The sequence below is a fragment of the Myxocyprinus asiaticus genome, chromosome 24, assembly GCF_019703515.2.
Source record: "Myxocyprinus asiaticus isolate MX2 ecotype Aquarium Trade chromosome 24, UBuf_Myxa_2, whole genome shotgun sequence".
Classification (NCBI taxonomy): Eukaryota; Metazoa; Chordata; class Actinopteri; order Cypriniformes; family Catostomidae; genus Myxocyprinus; species Myxocyprinus asiaticus.
The window spans coordinates 26,611,937-26,632,156 of record NC_059367.1 but is presented as its reverse complement, the minus strand read 5'-3'; the positions used below and the strand labels follow the sequence as shown (position 1 = coordinate 26,632,156).

General features: G+C 36.7%; 1 protein-coding gene across 1 annotated transcript in view; it reads left to right on the top strand.

Annotated features, from left to right (window-relative positions):
* The first annotated feature begins 18,166 nt into the window (after positions 1-18,166).
* Positions 18,167-20,220, top strand: part of ipo11 (importin 11) — a 195,130-nt gene continuing 193,076 nt past the window's right edge. Inside the window, 2 exon segments of the mRNA XM_051654108.1 lie at positions 18,167-18,188; positions 19,383-19,441. Of these exon segments, the coding sequence (XP_051510068.1) occupies positions 18,167-18,188; positions 19,383-19,441 (81 nt within the window).

Below are 20,220 nucleotides of genomic sequence, written 5' to 3'. Positions count from 1 at the left end.
CAGTAGTTTTAACATTTTGAAAAATGTATTAATTTATTCAATGAAAACGTGACTTATTACATTATGTGACTATTATTATATTATATAACTGGATAATATTTGGCATGTGAACATGTATTGTAAAGGCAGAGGATGGGCTCCTCCAGTAGTTTCTATCCCTCCACTAACTAACATCTGATGTAGTTTATTTTTCCTTTCCACAGTTGCCTTTAAGCATTATTTTCGGTAAAGCTGCTTTAAATCAATACGTTTTGTGAATTTGATATACAATTAAAGTTTACTTGACTTAATACCTATCATGCTTACACATACTACAATTTTCAACATGCTCAAATCCTACAATGCATGCACACAATATACCACATTTTCTCCAAACATGGGGAAGCAAGAGGTTTTCCTTTGTATTACTCTGAAAATAATTAAATAGAAAGGGAATGCACACCTATTTGAACTTTGATATTAGGATGCAATTTAACAAGTAACGCATTACTTTACTCATTGTTTAAAGCTATTTGATTTCGTAACAGACATTTCTTTCAGGTTACCCCAACAGTGCTGATAAAATAACGAATTGCACACTGTGAAGAATCGCTAATCATCATAGCACCAGGAGCACTCCACATGTGTTTAGATTTGACCACAGAGTTAAACCAACAATTTATAAGACTTTCCCTGACCTCAATTTTAGGAGAGGGAAATGGCACAGAAGTGCTCCTCATCCTTTCTGCTTGCCTTCAATTTTGATTATTTTCTCTGTCAGATGCAGAAGTTGTTGCTGCTAAATGTAAGCACTGCCTGCAAATTTGTTGGGAAAATGATATGTGTTCATTGCTTGATGGTTGATTGTCAATTCACAGTGAAGGCGAAATGTTCCAATTTCCATCAAATGGTTAGGCTGTCTTAAAGACCCTGTGAAATCGAAATGAAAGTTTTGCTGCTTTCAGTCCATATCTTTTAGCTTTTAAGGTCATCTATATGCTTGTGTACTTCTAAACATTGACAAAAGTAGTTTTCAGAAGATATAAGCATTTAAAATCTGCAGTTTCTCTCTTCCGACTAAAAAGACTTTGGGACATCCATGACGTCACATAGAGGTTTAGAAACCTTGTCCAATCAAATGCTTTCTAGAACGAGAATGGGAGCACAATCCATGCTTTAAGGTCGCAATTTCCAATAAGAATCGCTTAAAAAGCGAGTTCTGACTGACCGTTATCACCTTTCAGCCATCTGAAGCACTCACAACAGCGGATAATTGAACAGGGCAAAGGGATGATCACTTCTGAATGGGATGTGGCAACACAGGTGCTAGATGCGAGGAAAGTTGCTGGAGTTTATTTATATCTTTTGTGCAGCCGGAGGTTTCTTGGGATGTACATCTCAAGTGTTCTTTATTCTTTATACTTGGTGTATTGTGATTCAAAACATAGATATTAGGGGTGAGCGATATATTGTTAGACACTATAAACTGGTAGGATTTGACAACCAGTATACATTTTGGATTATCGTCTTAAATCGCGGTTAAGCAAAAATTGCCACCCTGTGACAAGAAAGTGCACCTTATTCTATTCACGTTACATGTACGCGATACACATTCTGTCTGAGAAATGGAGGAGGAAGATGGAGCGGCTTCACGTGAGATTGAGAGAACTGAAAAACTTGGACCGGGCTTTTCAGGCAATTAATCGGCACACAAACCACAAAATTTAAGTGACCCATTTGAATTCTACTGAGTTTATTTTTTTACTTTTAAGAGATATGGAGGAAGTCAAACATCTCAAACTGCTAGACAGCCCGACATTCTAACCACCACTGACGAGGAAAACAGCTACAACAATGGCTTTGTTTACATGCACCCTCAAAATACGATTATAGTGTGATTAAGGCAATACTGCGATTAAACTGTTGCTCATGTAAACAAAATATTGTGATTATGATATTGCGATTATGCTAACAATCAGAGTAATGAGAATCTCAGTATGGTATGTTGAGTACTCCTATTTTAATCACTTTATACTGGCATGTAAATACTCTATTCACATTTCTTCCAGTCTGGCCAAAGTGCACCTGCACCAGTGCTGCAGACGGTGATGTTACACTCAAGCACAGGTTCGAAAACATCACGAAACAGAAGAAGCTGCACATACTTCTTGGCTTCATGTGAAACGGCAGTTTCTTGCACTGTTTTTCAGCAGTGGTGCTCCCCAACTGCAGAATCTACGTATAGCCCAGCGGCAAAAGAAAACCTATTTTCGCAAGTTGTGAATGTCCATTTGCAGTCTTAATTGAATGTTGGTGAGATAAAAAGGCCGCATTCCACAAAAAATGGGCAAATATGTCTTTCAAATGAGTTTGTCCTTGCAGCGGAACACAACAACATCCAGCACTTGTAATCCGATTCACAAACAAGTGACTCTTATGAACCGATTCTTTTGAGTGAATCAAATGAGACACCACAACCAGTGTAGTTGAAAATGACTCTTAACCGGTTCTTTTAATAAATCGCTCGATAAAAACATTTTAATACATATACATTTTTTTGACTAGCCAATGTATTATTTCCTTTTTTGCATTGCTTTGAGATGTTGAGTTTCTAAAGGGAAGTTTAAAAGGTAAGTTTGATTTAAAACCAAATTGAGTTCACAGGGACTTTAAAGTTTGCTCATTTTGTACTGTGCCAAATTAGTTTGGAAAGGCAGCAGATAATTAGTTTATGCTGACCTCTCTGTCTGACCTGTAGCATGACATAAGCTGTTGCTTATTTTAATGGTCATATCATTTTTCATGCATTATTCTTACTGTGGCCAGTAATGATTTGTATTGTCTATGCACTATTCTTATGAAAAACGAGACATATTATTATATTTTATATTATTACAAATACATATTATATCTTAATGATCAGGATAAAAACCCTACTGTTTCCATGGTAATTGAGTAATTGCAATGTTAAGCGGGTGATATGCTTCTGTTAAGTAACCTAATTTGGAGTGTGCACTCTCAGATGCTTATTTTGGCTGTACTTACGTTCTAGCTTTTTGCCTGAATGATTAGGAATGATAATTACTGTACATTTAACTTGTCGCTAGGCTGTGTTGACAAGGCAATGTATAATGCCGTCTAAATGCACATGCCTGGTGAAAGGTTTTAAAAATGTGCTCTCACTATAACTAATATTTGCCACCAGACATTCCCAGTCTTAACTGTTGCAACATTTGCACTATAAATGGCAAATAACTATTTGAGCCATATACACATACTGTAAATCAAAATTTCAATACTAATACTAATGGAAATGTGTTGTCATGCACAAATTGGAGACCTTTTACATATTCTTGAGATGCCTTTCATCTGTAAAATGAGAATTGATGTCTTTCAGTCAAGGACAAGCATGCCCAGTGTATTGCCAATAGAGTGCAAATTAGGGATCCGAAAGTAAAGATCCCATTTTTTTTTTTTTTGATAATGTAAACACAGATGTATCATGAGATTCAAGATTTCTTAAAGGTGCAATATGTATGTATGTTTTTTTTTGTTTGTTTTTTTGCCAATGTGTGAATGGCTTGTAATGCAACTTAAAAAATGAGCTCTTCCCGGACTTCCTAGTTTGCCTATTAAAGCCTGTAGACTGATTTTCATGCGAAGGGAGCAGGTCGCTTTTGCCGGGAAAATCCAAAGGATGTGATGTTTATGCGTGCTCCCAAGATCCTTGCCTAAGTGCTTCTCTTCCACTATTCAACAGTGTCAACAAACTGCAACACTAGGTAACATTATTTTAGAGATGGAATTCAGCAAACGTCCGGCTCCCAGCACAACACAGACTCCTACACAAACTCCAAGTAAGCCAAAACAAACAAACAAACAAACAAAAAACATGTATCTAATGAATCCCATCTGGCTAAGCCTGATCGTGATCGCGATCGAGTGAAAACTAGAGTGAACATTGGCAGGGCATTTGATTCCTGGAGGGACCTTCATTCGGTTTTGGGGATCAAAACTGACCCTGAATTGGCATTCTTCTCATTGGACAGGTAAGCTACATAACTGCAAAGTATGTGAAATATAGTGCCATAAGTACTGATCTGTGTAATTTTAGCTAACTTGATTTTGCCTGCACAGTAACTGTCATAATCAATGTTAATCTGTAATTATTCAGTAAGGTAAACTACAATAACACATGAAATGAATGCTAGACAATGTTCAAGATAATGCAAAAATACCCATTAATTAGTGTAACGTAACTTGGTTATACAGAAAATATATACATTCTATTATTATAAAACAATAGCACATCGATATATCAAAATGACAGTTGTGATGGAATCACATCAATACTGAATTGTGTCAACATATTTATAATGTACAGTCTATTTTATAAACTGCTTCTATCATCATCCACCAAATTTAGCTAACTTTATTAATAAAGCTGGCTAGTTGGCTAATGCAGACATAGGCTATCGTATAAACAAGGTTGGGAGGGTCATTTTTGAAATGTATTCCACTACAGATTACAGAATACATGCTGTAAAATGTAATTTGTAACGTATTCTGTTAGATTACTCAAGGTCAGTAACGTATTCTAAATACTTTGGATTACTTCTTCAGCACTGGTAGATTTTTTCACTTGTTTTGACTATAAAAACTCTGCCAGTACAATAAGACAAAATACACCTTAAAAATACATTCTCTGAAAAACCTAAATATCTTATGCAGTGTTGTTTGTAAAACAATATAAATCTAATTGATTTTGTTTTAAGGGTTTTTAGATATTTTTACAGGAAAACAATTCAAAAATTATTATCAAGAATACGATTTTTGCCCTTATATCAAAGGTCTTACTAGGAAAATAAATTATGATCCAACGTGAATTTTCTTGATAAAGAAATATGATCGTGCCTGGTAACATGTGCATGTAAAATGGCTAGAAATCTGATGATATTACAATAATCTTAAAATATATTGTTTTTACACCTATAATCAATTAATTTTTCAATAGATTTTTATATTGACCCTTATACTTTATACTATTTTTTGTTTTCCCTTCAAATCATAGTTAGTAATGTTGTGGTTCATCTCTGGGCTGGTTGATGTATTATTGAATAATTTTTAAAATCCCAGTGGAGAAAATGGATTGGACAAATACCTTCAGTACCAAGGCAGCTAAAAAAGTGGACTGTCACAGTTGCATGCTTGAGCAGTCTACAGATTGGGTGGTAGTAGAAGGGCTAGGTGGTGCTTCGGAAAATGGATGGGATCAATACCTTCTGTACCAAGGCAGCTGGAAAAGTGGACTGTCACAGTTGCATGCTTTAGCAGCCTACAGATCGTGTGGTAGTAGGAGGGCTAGGTGCTTCTTCAGAGCTTTTTAGTTAGAAGATGCTATTTTAAGGTGTGGACAATAAATGTAATTGTTGACAATATACCGAAATTGGAATTTGTGATCCATGTAATTCCCAAGACTACTTTTCAATAGATAGAAATTCTTTGTTTTATTGTCCTCCTTTCCATTGTGGACATATTCCATTACCTTCATTCTCTAACCATCAGTTCACTAGATGTTCTGCTTGTAGCAACAGTTCAAGTGTGTGTTTGCACCTTGTGCAAAAATGCAAAAAAAGTGGTGTAAATGATGTGCTACATGTGCAAGACCAAAATGTGTCCAGGGAAATACAGTATACAATGATCAAAGCTCAAGTGTTAAAGCCTCACTGACAACAGAGTAATATGATACTGTGGAATTTGATTTGACAGAAGAAACAGTTCTGTGTAACCTCATAAAAAGTTGCTTGCAAAAATCAGTTTTCGTTTTGCTTTGGCAAGAAAATATGTGATAAAATAGATGTTGTGAAATACAGTTTTATATACGGTAGATCATCTTGTTTATGGAACGATACAGTGCATGCAACATATACACAGTAGTGCAATACTTCTGATTACTGGTGTAATGTTCAGTAGTGCACTTTCCATGTGTAGTTTAAAAAGAATTATTACTAGCTGTACTTTTTGGCTCATGATTGCACACACAAAGCCTAGACTACCATTCTTTTTCATTGCTTCTTTTTTTTTTTTTTTTTTCATACAATGAAATAGGGATGTGCAGGAGTAATCAATTATTCAAGTACTCGTTCAGCTTTAAAGGGATAGTTCACCCAAAAATTAAAATTCAGTCATTGTTTACTCACCCCTTTTTCTTAATACAAAGGGAGAAATTGTGAAAACATTTTGTGCTCAGTGATGTCATACAATGGCAGTTTATGGTAGGGCTGGGCGATTAATCAAATTTTATTTTCAATTATGATTTTGGCTTCCAATAATATGAAAACATGATAAAATGTTGGACTTCTAAGTATAAATGTAAGCTAGTAGACCTGCTGCCATCTAGTGTAGTGTGTCATTATAATAATCAAACAAACATAACAAAAAAACGAGAAAACACTCACTGCTCTTGCCTGGGTAACTTTAGTAGCTTTTAAAGTAAATGTCCAGTTACAAGCTGGATATTCTATCTCTGTGCCTTTTTAAAGACATTTTTACAACTATTAGTTCCAGTGTGACAGCGATAGTTAACAGCTCATTAGCTAATGGAGTTGTTCCAAGCAGTTTTAAGCATGCAATTCTACATCCTTTGTTAAAAAAAGCCTTCTTTAGATTCAGCAATACACAATAATTATAGGCCAATCTATAAATTGCCTTTTATTTCCAAGATCTTGGAAAGAGTTGTCCATTCACAGCTTTACTCCTGTCTAAATACATTTGACATTTCAGACACATTTCAGTCTGGCTTCAGACACTTGCACAGCACTGAATCTGCATTGCTCAAGGTTACTAATGCTATTTTTCTCTCCATGGATTCAGGCTTACATGTTGTCTTAGTCTTATTAGATCTTAGTGTCACGTTTGACACTATCGACCATAACATTCTTCTCAATCGTCTTGAGTTTAGGGTTGGCATCTAGGGTATGGCCTTCCAGTGGTTTGCCTCCTATCTAAAAGATAGGACTTTTTCTGTAAATATAGGGAATTTCTCTTCTACATCGACTCATTTATCATGTGGCGTCCCTCAAGGGTCAATTTTAGGACCTTATTATTTTCCTTGCATATGCTTACTCTGAGCTCTATTTCCCAGAAGTACAGTATGTCCTATCACTGTTATGCTGACGATTCCCAGTTTTACTTACCAGTGAGTTTAGACAAGAAGTGTTCATTTGATAGCATGCTAAATTTCTTTAAACATAGATATTAAACATTGCTGGCAAACAATTTGTTTTATAATTAAACAAAAGCAAGACTGAAGTTCTGATTTTAGGTCCCCCCATGTCCTCCTTACCTGGCCTGGCCACCCAGTTAGGTCCTCTGACGTCAAATGTACAAGATCCTGTAAGAAGTCTTTTGAGTGATTTTAGATTCATCATTACTTTTTAATAAACAAATTAGTGCTGTTGTTAAGGGTAGCTTTTTCCACCTGAGATCTATTGCTAAAGTCAAACATTTTCTTTCCAGCAAAGACCTGGAAATTGTGATCCACTCACTAATTTCATCAAGGTAAGACTATTGTAACTCATTGTACATTGGCCTCCCTCAAACTGTGTTATCCCACCTACATCTGGTTGAAAATGCAGCAGCTAGACTTTTGACAGTGTCAAGAAAGAGTGATCACATTACCCCTGTATTAGTGTCTCTACACTGGCTTCCCGTTAAATTCAGGTTAGATGTTAAAATTGTGCTTTATGTTTACAAGGCACTATCTGATCTCGTGCCCAAATACATCAGTGATCTTCTCGTCCCTTACTCCCCTACCAGAGCACTCAGGTCTTCTCATTAACTTCTTCTGAGGGTTCCTCGTTGTCATTATAGATCTAAGGGTGATCGTGCCTTCTCTGTGGTAGGTCCTAAACTCTGGAATATTCTCCCTTACCATGTGAGTTCAGCTTCTTCAATAGCTATTTTTAAATCCTCTTTGAAAACTTATTTATATTGTTTAGCATTTGAATAGGACTTTTTAATAGGTTAAATTAGGTAAATACTTGATACAGTTTTTTAATTGTATCTATTTATTTATTATTATTATTATTTATTTTTTGTGTATGTAGATAATTCTGTCATTGTATATTTATTTGATTGATTTGTAAAGCACTTTGGGTCAACTTCTGTTGTTTTTAAATGTGCTCTATAAATAAAGGCTGACTTGACATGAAAAAGTATTAATGTATTATAATCATACAGTGAAGACCAGTAGTAGTTTTATGTTGCATTTCATTCTGAATGTTTACTTGAATGCTTGATAGCCTACTGCTCTTAAAAACTTTTAAAGCTGTTAAAAAAAGCACTGAATTTTCTTAATTTGTATTTTTTTGTTTTATAATTTTTTATCTATTTCTATTCATTGCTGTTTTTTATTGTTATTTTATTACTGACTGTTTACTAGTCTTGAATAATTAAGAACCATTTTTCCATAATTAACAAATTAGTTAGTGTTATTATTTGTTGTGGTTTTAAAGCTGGTATTGAGAATCGTCAAATTTCACTACAGACTACTGAAATTTTGGTATTGTGATAATGTATAGCCTTTTTTGTACATGATAGATCTTGCTGCAATAACATGATGAAAAAGTAGGTCTCATTCCATTGAAGTGTGCGCATCCCTGCTGTTAATGGTGGCGATGGAGGCTTTTTTTATTTGACTACCATATGAAACATAAATTAATTATCATATGACAATAGCCTCCTCCCCTACCCAGTGCAGTTTACATTTCAAGTTCAAGGAAATCCACTGTTAAAAAGACAAGCTTTTTAAAAAAAAGTTCAATAAACTCATGGTGTTTCCAAAGTCAATGAGTAATCGTGTTAAATAATTGTGATCTCAATATTGACCAAAATTTTTGCCATAATCGAGCACCCCTAGTTTATGGTGACTACCTCTTCGAGCTTCAAAAGAACACAAAAGTATAATTCAGAAGTCTAATAAATTATTCCATGAGACTCATGATTGTTATGGAAACATATGATAGGGTTTGGTGAGAAACAAACTGAAATCGAATGTATTTTTTGTGAAACTGGACCGACCGCTGATTTCTTGTGCGCATTCATGATCGGGCATGAGAGCAACAGTTCATGCAGCCCCCTCATGACATGGGGCAGAACACAACATAACTGCACATAAACCAGAGATCAGAGCTAACTAAACATGTCTGAGGAGTTTGTAGTTGAAGAATTGATGCATTTCTATGCCCAGCCTTATTTTTTTGAACGGAGTACTCGTAAAATCAAACAAAAACATAGGAGGCCACAGGCAATCACACTGTGTCCTAACCTGACGGCAAACGAAACATGATAAAAGGTATCTTTTCTATGTTAATCAGAGTTTTTGTCCTAACCAGCTGTGAAAGGCAATGGTACATTCTGTCGATCGCTTGTTTTCTATTTTCGGCATCGCGTGGGTAACTCCGTCTGCTGTGAACTGGCACCGGTCCAATAACATACACCGATCAGCCACAACATTAAAACCACCTACTTAATATTGACAAGGTCCCCCTCGTGCCGCCAAAACAGCGCCAACCCACATCTCAGAATAGCATTCTGACATGCTATTCTTCTCACCACAATTGTACAGAGCGGTTATCTGAGTTACCGTAGACTTTGTCAGTTCGAATCAGTCTAGACATTCTCCGTTAATCTCTCTCATCAACAAGGCGTTTCCATCTGCAGAACTGCCGCTCACTGGATGTGTTTTGTTTTTGGTCCATTCGGAGTAAATTCTAGAGACTGTTGTGTGTGAAAATCCCAGGAGATCAGCAGTTACAAAAATACTCAAACCAGCCCTTCTGGCACCAATAATCATGCCATGGTCCAAATCACTGAGATGACATGTTTCCCCAATCTGATGGTTGATGTGAACATTAACTGAAGCTCTTGATCTGTATCTGCATGATTTTATGTACTGCACTGCTGCCACATGATTGGCTGATTATTGTTGATAATGTATGATTGTTGGTGCCAGATGGGCTGATTTGAGTATTTCTGTAACTGCTGATCTCCTGGGATTTTCAGTATATTAAGTATATTATTTCGGTATATTAAAGCCAGCATCTCATGAGCTGGTTAAAAACGACTTGATTTTGGCCGAGAATGTTACACCTACTAAATGTTTTTGCGGAGGTCTCACTCTCTTCAGGTCTGTCAGAAATACTCTCTGGTTCAGAAAGGAGAAGGGGTGACAGACATTTCCGCCTACTCCATCTGTTTGATTGAGGACTCCGGTAAAAAAATCTTAGCATCTAATCTTCAACTACAAACTCTTCAGACATGCTTACAAAGTTCTGTTCTCTGGCTTTTGTGCAGCTGTGTTGTGTTCTTTTGTCACTATTGTTGTGGAGGACCTGTTTTTAGATAAACAAAATGAGTTTTTGCTTGAACACCCCATGCTGCGAGGGGGTTGCGTGAACTGTTGCTCTCGTGCCCTATAATGAATGCGCACAATGGTCGATCTACAGTTTCACTAAATAATACATTAGATTTCAGTTTGTTTCTCACCAAATGTTATCAAATACTTTTATAAAAATAATAAGTCACATGGAATAATTTATTAGACTTCCGAATTATACTTTTGCATTCTTTTGAAGCTTGAAGTGGGAGTCACCATAAACTCTAACTGTATGACATCACTGTGCACAATTTTTATTTTATTTTTTTTACAATTTATTTGTGTTAAGAAAAAGAAAATTTCATATAGGTTATAACAACACAGGGGTCAGTAAACGTTGACTGAACTTTCATTTTTGGGCGATCTAATCCTTTAAATATTCGACTAGTAAAAACACTACTTGAATATTGCAATTTGATTTACTTTTGTACCCTTTCTTGCCATGGGCAACAATGAAATAGCTTCTAGCTCACCTAAATCTTGCCGTACAACTCAATGCCTTGGTTGGCGCTGTGGATGCATGACATTGTTTTTTTGTTTTTTTAATGTAAATGTTATGCATAGTGCTAATTTTTTCATAAGAATAACAAGTTCAAAGGTTTAAGGTTGAACTTGTATTCTAAATTTTAAGTAGCTGATTATTGATTACATGTGTTTTTATTTTTTATGTGTTAGAGTACTCAACATCCCTACAAGAAAAGTGAACGGTGATTGAGGCTTTCATTCTGCCTAACATCTTCTTTTGTGTTTCATGAAAGAAAGTTACATGGGTTTGGAACCACTACATTTTGGAAGAATTACATTTTTGTACTCATTATCTTGAGGTACCGTTATAGTTTCCCAGTAATCGGAGTACATTGCAGAAGCTGCATTGACATCTTTGAATTATCTTGAGGGTCCATCAGAAGGCGTTAGGTAAGTATGTTACCATCTCACTGCAGTCAGACAGTATTCTCATTGAGACCAGAGTGAAGAATCTTATTTTCACTGCAATGGTGAGGATTTCAAGCTATTATAGTGGTCCTCTTTTCATTGGCAATTTAGTTTGGCAGGGGCTTATTTCTAACAATTGACTTTCTACTTGAGATATCTATTTTTTCCCTCTATCTTGTCATTTCACCATCTTTTTTTTTTTTTTTTTTTTTCACCGTAATTCGTCTCTTTCTAAACTGGAATTACACAGTTTTCTTAGTACAGTGTTTTGACTCAATGGCCCATATGAAGAGACATGTCAAAGTGTATATGTTGGTTTGCAGATAGGTAAGTGGTCAGTTCCTATATCTTTTTGTAACACCCTTTAATGCCCAAAGCACCTTACAATTTTCAGACTTTCTATAACATCAAAACAAGCAATACATTTTCATTTTTTACATCCCTCTCTCATGGGCATTCATCCAGGCACGTTTTCATAGTGACAAAGAGGCCAAGCCCCAGCCAGTGTAGATGTGTGCCTGTACTGATATGGACTCTGAAAATTGCTTTCCTTATAACCTTTTTTTTTCTTTTTTTTGTTTTTTTTTTGCAAATTATATTCTCAGCATAGCAAAACAGCGGAATTTTTAATGACTAAGTATTTGGTATGTCCCCATTTGTTGTAGCATGCTCTCAAGTTGGCATAGGCTCCACAATTTTTTGCAAAACCATCCATGTGGTTCCATGTTTTCCCAGCATGAACCGAGTTTATTTTTGTACAAAGGAGTTAACATGGTCAATGTTATACATTTGCATATCAGAGTGATCTAGAAAGAGCGTAGAACCTTTATATTTATTTTACATAATACTGTTTATTTGTTTAACAGTTTTCAGATTTCCATTTTTTATCTGCTAGGTTTAAATTTAGTTTTGACATCTCAGATTTTCAATATAGATTTTAGAACCAACACTGTAGATTTAAATATTTATGTTTAATTAATTTCTACATATTACTGTATTCTTTGTAGTAATTTAATTTCTTCCTTCTTAAGTAGTCTTTATTATTGTGGCTTTTGTTTTTTTGTTTTTTGTTTTTTTTTTGTCATTTATCATTATGCAAAGTCATCTATTATGCAACTCATATCTCTAATTATGGATAACCTATCATCATCTGCTATGCAAATCCTACAAAATAGATCCAATTATTGTCAAGTGTCTATAAAGGTCTTTGCGTGTGAGACAGCTCCTCTGAAGTGCTCTTCAAGGCAAACATTTTGTGCTGCAGTCTTTGACGTGTTTGCATCCTTTCTGGTGGTTTGAGAATCTCTTTAAATGAACCATGGAAGATACTCGCTATCCTCAAGCTATCACTTAAAGTTTTTTTTGTTTTTTTTCTCCATCCACTGGATGATTTGTAATGTGAAAAATGTCACTATTTAGATACAGCAAAGTGAAAACTGTGATCCACGGTTTACTTTACACTTTAGGGATCATTTGTTTGCTGGGCCCATTTTTTTCCCCAAGAGGCTTTGTTTTTTGTCATTATGAGTTCATTGATATTTTGGCTGTCCTCATAAAGAAGATTTATGTTGATGCTGTGACACTCAAAATGAATGTTCTGGGTTCTTAAAGAATCACCGCTGCTGCCTCTTTATATATTATTTGTAAATATTTGGGTGCCGTTAAGTAAATTTTCACGGTTATTTATTTTTAACTAACACAACAAAGTGTTAGTCTTACTGTATGTCTTACATATTTAAGAATGAACATGCAATGTTCTCTCAATTTTAGCACGCACTGGTATTATAACTGTTGTCTGGGTCCAAAATGAAAGGGATTCTTCAGTAGGATGTCATTCTGCCTAACATCTCCTTTTGTGTTTTATGGAAGAAAGAAGTTAAATGGGTATAGGACAACAGAAAGGGGAGGAAATTACGAAAACATTTCCCTTTAAAGAGAGAGTTCTCCCAAAAATGAAAATTCTGTTTGCTCACCCTCATGTTTTCAAACCCATATGAATTACTTTATTCAGTGGAACACAAAAGGGGATGTTAGGCAAAATATTAGGGACTGACTGAGTCCCCTATCGCTTTTATCATATGGAAAAAAGAGCAAAGTCAACATTCTTCAGAATTTGTCCTTTTGAGTTCCATGGAAGAAAGTCGTATGGATTTGGAACAACATCAGTGTGAGTAAATTATTACATAATTTACATTTTTGTTTCTAGGGATTCACTGAAATTTTGGCCGCCGAAAATTTTCGGCCATAAATACTATTTTTCGGTTTTCAATGAAAGAGAAAAAAAAGACGAAAATCTTGGCCGAAAATCTGAACAAAAACAGTTTCTTTAAAATCAAGTAACAGAGACACTGACATGAAGAAAATGCAGCATTTTATGCAAAAAGATGCAGTTAAAGAGCAGCTAATGTTTAAATATACAGTTGAAGTCAGAAGTTTACATACACTTAGGTTGAAGTCATTAAAACTAATTTTTTAACCACTCCAAAGATTTTAGATTAGCAAACTAAAATTTTGGCAAGTCGTTTAGGACATCTACTTTGTGCATGACACGAGTAATTTTTCCAACAATTGTTTACAGACAAATACATTTAATTGACTATACCATAATTCCAGGGGGTCAGAAGTTTACATACACTAAGTTAACTGTGCCTTTAAGCAGCTTGGAAAATTCCAGAAAATGATGTCAAGCCTTTAGACAATTAGCCATTTAGCTTCTGATAGGAAGTGTAATGAATTGGAGGTGTACCTGTGGATGCATTTTAAGGCCTACCTTCGAACTCATGGGAAAATCAAAATAAATCAGCCAAGAAAAATTGTGGACCTCCACAAATCTGGTTTATCCTTTGGAGCAATTTCCAAATGCTTGAAGGTACCTGTACAAACAATAGTACGAAAGTATAAACACCATGGGACCACACAGCCATCATACTGCTCAGGAAGGAGACTCATTCTGTCTCCTAGAGATGAATGTAGTTTGGTGTGAAAAGTGCAAATCAATCCCAGAACAACAGCAAAGGACCTTGTGAAGATGCTGGAGGAAACAGGTAGACAAGTATCTATATCCACAGTAAAACGAGTCCTATATCAACATAACCTGAAAGGCTGCTCAGCAAGGAAGAAGCCTCTGCTCCAAAACCACCATAAAAAGCCAGACTACAGTTTGCAAGTGCACATGGGGACAAAGATCTTACTTTTTGGAGAAATGTCCTCTTGTCTAATGAAACAAAAATTGAACTGTTTGGCCACAATGATCATCGTTATGTTTGGAGGAAAAAAGGGGTGAGGCTTGCAAGCCGAAGAACACCATCCCAACTGTGAAGCATGGGTGTGGCAGCATCATATTGTGGGGGTGCTTTGCTGCAGGAGGGACTGGTGCACTTCACAAAATAGATCGCATCATGAGGAAGGAAATGTGGTGGATACATTGAAGCAACATCTCAAGACTTCAGCCAGGAAGTTAAAGCTTGGTCACAAATGGGTATATCCCCACCTACTGTTCGAGCCAAGCCACACTCTAAACTGGATCAGTCACAGTCACAGGTAAATTCAGTTTATTTTTCCCCACTCACAAAAATATTGACAATATGGATGATGGACAGATACAAGAAAAACTTAGAATAGGAAGGTATGCTTTTGTCCTTTGTTGTGTATTCATAAGTAGGCTACTTTTATTAGCACTTTGTATGATAAATATTTGCTTATGTTAGGCAAAAGTAATTTTATAAACAGTATATAGGCTTATATATATTATATACTGTATATATTAGTATATACATACATATATGATTGACAGAGAGACAGACAGACAGATAGATAGATAGATAGATAGATAGATAGATAGAGTGCTTTGGAAAAGTATTTGCCCCCATCTTGATTTCTTCTGTTTTTGTGTATATCTGATCAAATTGTTTATATCTAACATAAAACAAAGGTGAACTGATTAAACACAAAATACAGTTTTTAAATTATAATGTTATTTATGGAAGCAAAAAATCTATCCAATACCAACTGGGCCTGTGTGAAAAAGTATTTGCCCTCAGTTAATAAATCCCCAAATCTATGAAACTGCATTCATAATGGGGTTCATCTGGACTAGACACACCCAGCATGAAGTTGGCTAAAAGGTCTCACCCAGTAGCACACTATGCCAAGGACGAAAGAAATTCCAGAAATGATGAGGAAAAAGGTGATTGAAATACATCAGTCTGGGAAGGATTACAAAGCTATTTCAAAGGCTCTGGGACTCCAAAGAACCAGAGTGAGAGCGATTATCTCCAAATGGATAACACTTGGCACAGTAGTGAACCTTCCAAAATTCCTCCAAGAGCACAGCGACAACTCATCCAGGAAGTCACAAAAAAGCCAAAGGATAACATCCAAGGAACCGCAGGCCTCTGTTCATGACTCCACAGTCAGAAGACACTGGCCAAAAATGGCATCCATGGAAGAGTTGCCAGTCGAAAACAACTGCTAAACCACTGCTAACCCAGAAGAACATTAAGGCTCGTCTGAATTTTGCCAAAACACACCTTGATGATCCTCAAAACTTTTGGGAGAATGTTCCGTGGACTGATGAGTTGAAAGTGGATCTGTTTGGAAGACAGGGGTCCCGTTACATCTGGAGTAAATCAAACACAGAATTCCTCAAAAAGAACATCATACCTACGGTCAAGCATGTTGGTGATAGTGTGATGGTGTGGGGATGCTTTGCTGCTTCAGGGCCAGGGGGACTTGCAATGAGGGAAACAAGAATTCTGTTCTCTACCAGAATATCCTAAAGGAGAACATCCGGTCATCAGTCTGTGAGTTGAAGCTGAAGCGCAACTAGATTATGCAGCAAGACAGTGATCCAAAGCATAGGAGTAAGTCCACCTCTGAATGGCTCAAAAGAAGCAAAATTAAAGTTTTGGAGTGGCCTAGTCAAAGTCCTGACTTGAACCCGATTGAGATGCTGTGTCAAGGCCTTAAATGGGCAGTTCATGCTCAAAAACCCTACAATGTGGCTGAACTAAAGCAGTTCTGCAAAGAAGAGTGGGCCAAAATTCCACCACAGCGTTGTGAAAGACAGATCTCCAGTTATCGGAAGCGTTTGGTTGCAGTAGTTGCTGCTAAAGGTGGCACAACCAGCTATTAAGTTTAAGGGGGCAGTTAGTTTTTCCACATGGGTGATATAAACTCAGCAAAAAAGAAACGTCCCTTTTTCAGGGCACTGTATTTTAAAGATGATTTTGTACAAATCCAAATAACTTTACAGATCTTTATTGTAAAGGGTTTAAACAATGTTTTCCATGCTTGTTCAATGAACTATAAACAATTAATGAACATGCATCTGTGGAATGTTCGTTAAGACACTAACAGCTTACAGACGGTAGGCAATTAAGGTCACAGCACTAAAGAGACATTTCTACTGACTCTGAAAAACACCAAAAGAAAAATGCCCTGGGTCCCTGCTCATCTGCGTGAACGTGCCTTAGGGATGCAGCATGGAGGCATGAGGACTGCAGATGTGGCCAGGGCAATAAATTGCAATGTCCGTACTGTGAGACGCCTACAGCGAGACAGGAAGGACAGCTGATCATCCTCACAGTGGCAGACCACATGTAACAACACCTGCACAGGATCGGTACATCCAAATATTACACCTGCGGGACAGGTACAGGATGGCAACAACAACTGCCCGAGTTACACCAGGAATGCACAATCCCTCCATCAGTGCTCAGACTGTCCGCAATAGGCTGAAAGAGGCTGAACTGAGGGCTTGTATGCCTGTTGTAAGGCAGGTTCTTACCAGACATCACCGGCAACAACGTCACCTATGGGCACAAACCCACCTTCGCTGGACCAGACAGGACTGGCAAAAAGTGCTCTTCACTGACGAGTCATGGTTTTGTCTCACCAGGGGTGATGGTCGGACTCGCGTTTATCGTAGAAGGAATGAGCATTACACCGAGGCCTGTACTCTGGAGCAGGATCGATTTGGAGGTGGAGGGTCCATCATGGTCTGGGGTGGTGTGTCACAGCATCATCAGACTAAGCTTGTTGTCATTGCAGGCAATCTCAATGCTGTGCGTTACAGGGAAGACATCCTCCTCCCTCATATGGTACCCTTCCTGCAGGCTCATCCTGACATGACCCTCCAGCATAACAATGCCACCAGCCATACTGCTCGTTCTGTGCGTGATTTCCTGCAAGACAGGAATGTTAGTGTTCTGCCATGGCCAGTGAGGAGCCCGGATCTCAATCCCATTGAGCATGTCTGGGACTTGATGGATCGGAGGGTGAGGGCTAGGGCCATTCCCCTCAGAAATGTCCGGGAACTTGCAAGTGCTTTGGTGGAAGAGTGGGGTGACATCTCACAGCAAGAACTGGCAAATCTGGTGCAGTCCATGAGGAGGAGATGCACTGCAGTACTTAATGTAGCTGGTGGCCACACCAGATACTGACTGTTACTTTTGATTTTGACTCCCCTTTGTTCAGGGACACATTATTCCATTTCTGTTAGTCACATATCTGTGAAACTTGTTCAGTTTATGTCTTAGCTGTTTAATCTTTTTATGTTCATACAAATATTTACACATGTTAAGTTTGCTGAAAGTGAGAGGATGTTTATTTTTTTGCTGTACATACAAGCACAGATATTGGGAAAATTACTTCCCCCATTTACAGGGCAGGGCAGATCAAAGCAATACTATGGAAATTATTCAGGGCAAATCGTAATTAGATTGACGGCCAATCTTTTTTTTAAATTGCAACACGCACCTAAATCACACATACACTACTACTCTAATTAATTTACATATGCTCAGCCCTTGAAACATGACATTATGGCCACTGGAGGGTGAGTAGTAATTGGCAGTTCAAAGCATTTGCAAATATACTCTTTCAGACATGCCGTAATTCAGATGAATATGCCGGTTTGTTTAAAAATTTTTATATTACATGTGTATGAATTGTAAGGTGCCCATTTTTAAGAGTCAGTAGTAATTCTGACTAGTTGTACAGTTAAAGATGGAGAGGACAAAGGTACTGTAAACAGAATTAAAAATGAATTAAATAATTAATAATGATGCACATAAAAGCCAGAGTATACTTGATGTAACTTACTGTAAGTCTCAACAGTCAAGCTCCATTTACATTGTCAGCTTCCGCTGACAGGAGAACAGTCATTTTCAATGAGAGCTAGCAACTTCCTGCGAAATGAGTGACAGTGACCATTGGCGACAGGATGTGGGCATTACGTGACGCGACAAAGTCAGGTGTATCTGTTTGCGTCTCGCAAGACAACAAGGAACACCCAGAACACGTACACACCAAGTAACGCACCCTTGAATCACAAAGTGATTCTGTTGGCTAAAAGAACTTTTAAAATCTTTGCTGTATGATTCATGTTGTCTAACTATAAAACTATGACAAAGAATAACATTTATATGTCACATATCATATTATTAAACCGAAGATATAAATGGTGAAATTAAACATTTCTCTGATCTGTTCTCTCCAGTTAGCTCACAAGCTAACCGATTAGCCTATTAGCTTAGCATACCGCCAGAATTAGCCTGCTATTTACACAGTGGTACAGCTATTTCTCTTCATTTTCATCACGCTTCTTCTCATTGTTGCCACCTAGTGATACGGCGGTATTGTATTCAATAGAACTTTAAGTTGCAGTTAATTTTATAATTTTCACAAACCTTTTATTTTTTTGTGGTTAGGGTTATGTTTAGGAGTTTTATCTCCTTTTGTGTTCCATCAAAGGAAGTCATATGGGTTTGGAAGGGTCAGTGAATGATAACATAAAATAACTGAATTTTAGGATGAACTATCCCTTTGAGGCTTTTTGCTCCCTGATTACAAGTCTTGCATTTTTTCATTGAACCTTATAGTCTACATATAGTTAAACTCTATGTCTTATTCATCATTATTAGTAATACAATTTGTTTCGTTTGACAAATACAACATAATACATTAAGTATGAACTGATATTTGAGCACAAAAAATCTTATGGTTTGTATTGGGTCTTCCAATTTTATAGTTCTTCTGAAGCTGACAGTGCATGGGTTTATTGAGCCACATAACAACATGGAAGTCATGGTAAGTTTTTGGGTATTCCAAACAATAAATGGAAGTGTATCTTAATTTGTGTATAAGAGAGAGAGAGAGAGAGAGAGAGAGAGAGAGAGAGAGAGAGAGAGAGAGAGAGAGAGAGAGAGAGAGATGATGATGATGATGATGATGTGTATACTTAATGTAGAATTTTAATAAAAAGTAATACAATATTGAAACTCAGTCATTTTTTTGTTTTGTTTTTGTTTTAACCAATACCATTTGCTCTCTCAGCGTTTCTCCTCAGTTCTATTTGCTTTATCAGTTAATGCTTAGTTTTGCAATACTATGGAAATTAAACCTTTTCATTATAATGTTTATTGTTGCTTGTGTATGATCTCAAACCTGGCCTGATATTTGCTTGTGTTTGCTTTATTTAAATTAGTCAGTCGCACTGCTACACCCATAAAAAGGAATTTTGGAAAATGCCATGTGAAATTTTTAAATTGAGTAGTTGGTTACAAGTAAATTTATCCTGAGGTCTATGATGGTGGAGTTTTGACATAAAAAAAATCACTATGCATAAATTGATCATTTGCAAGTGGGAGTTGAGGATTGGTGAAAAAAAAAAAAAAAACATTATGAATATTTCATGCTTTACATATATCCTCATGTAGTTGTGCATTAAACATAGGATATCTCTCCTTAAACATAACATTTTCACCTTGCTTTGACCCTTAAGAAGTAATAGTGATATGTGTTGCATTTAAATGGGCTAAATTAGATTTTTGTCAGTGCTATGAATGATGCAGTCTTGATTTGCCGGC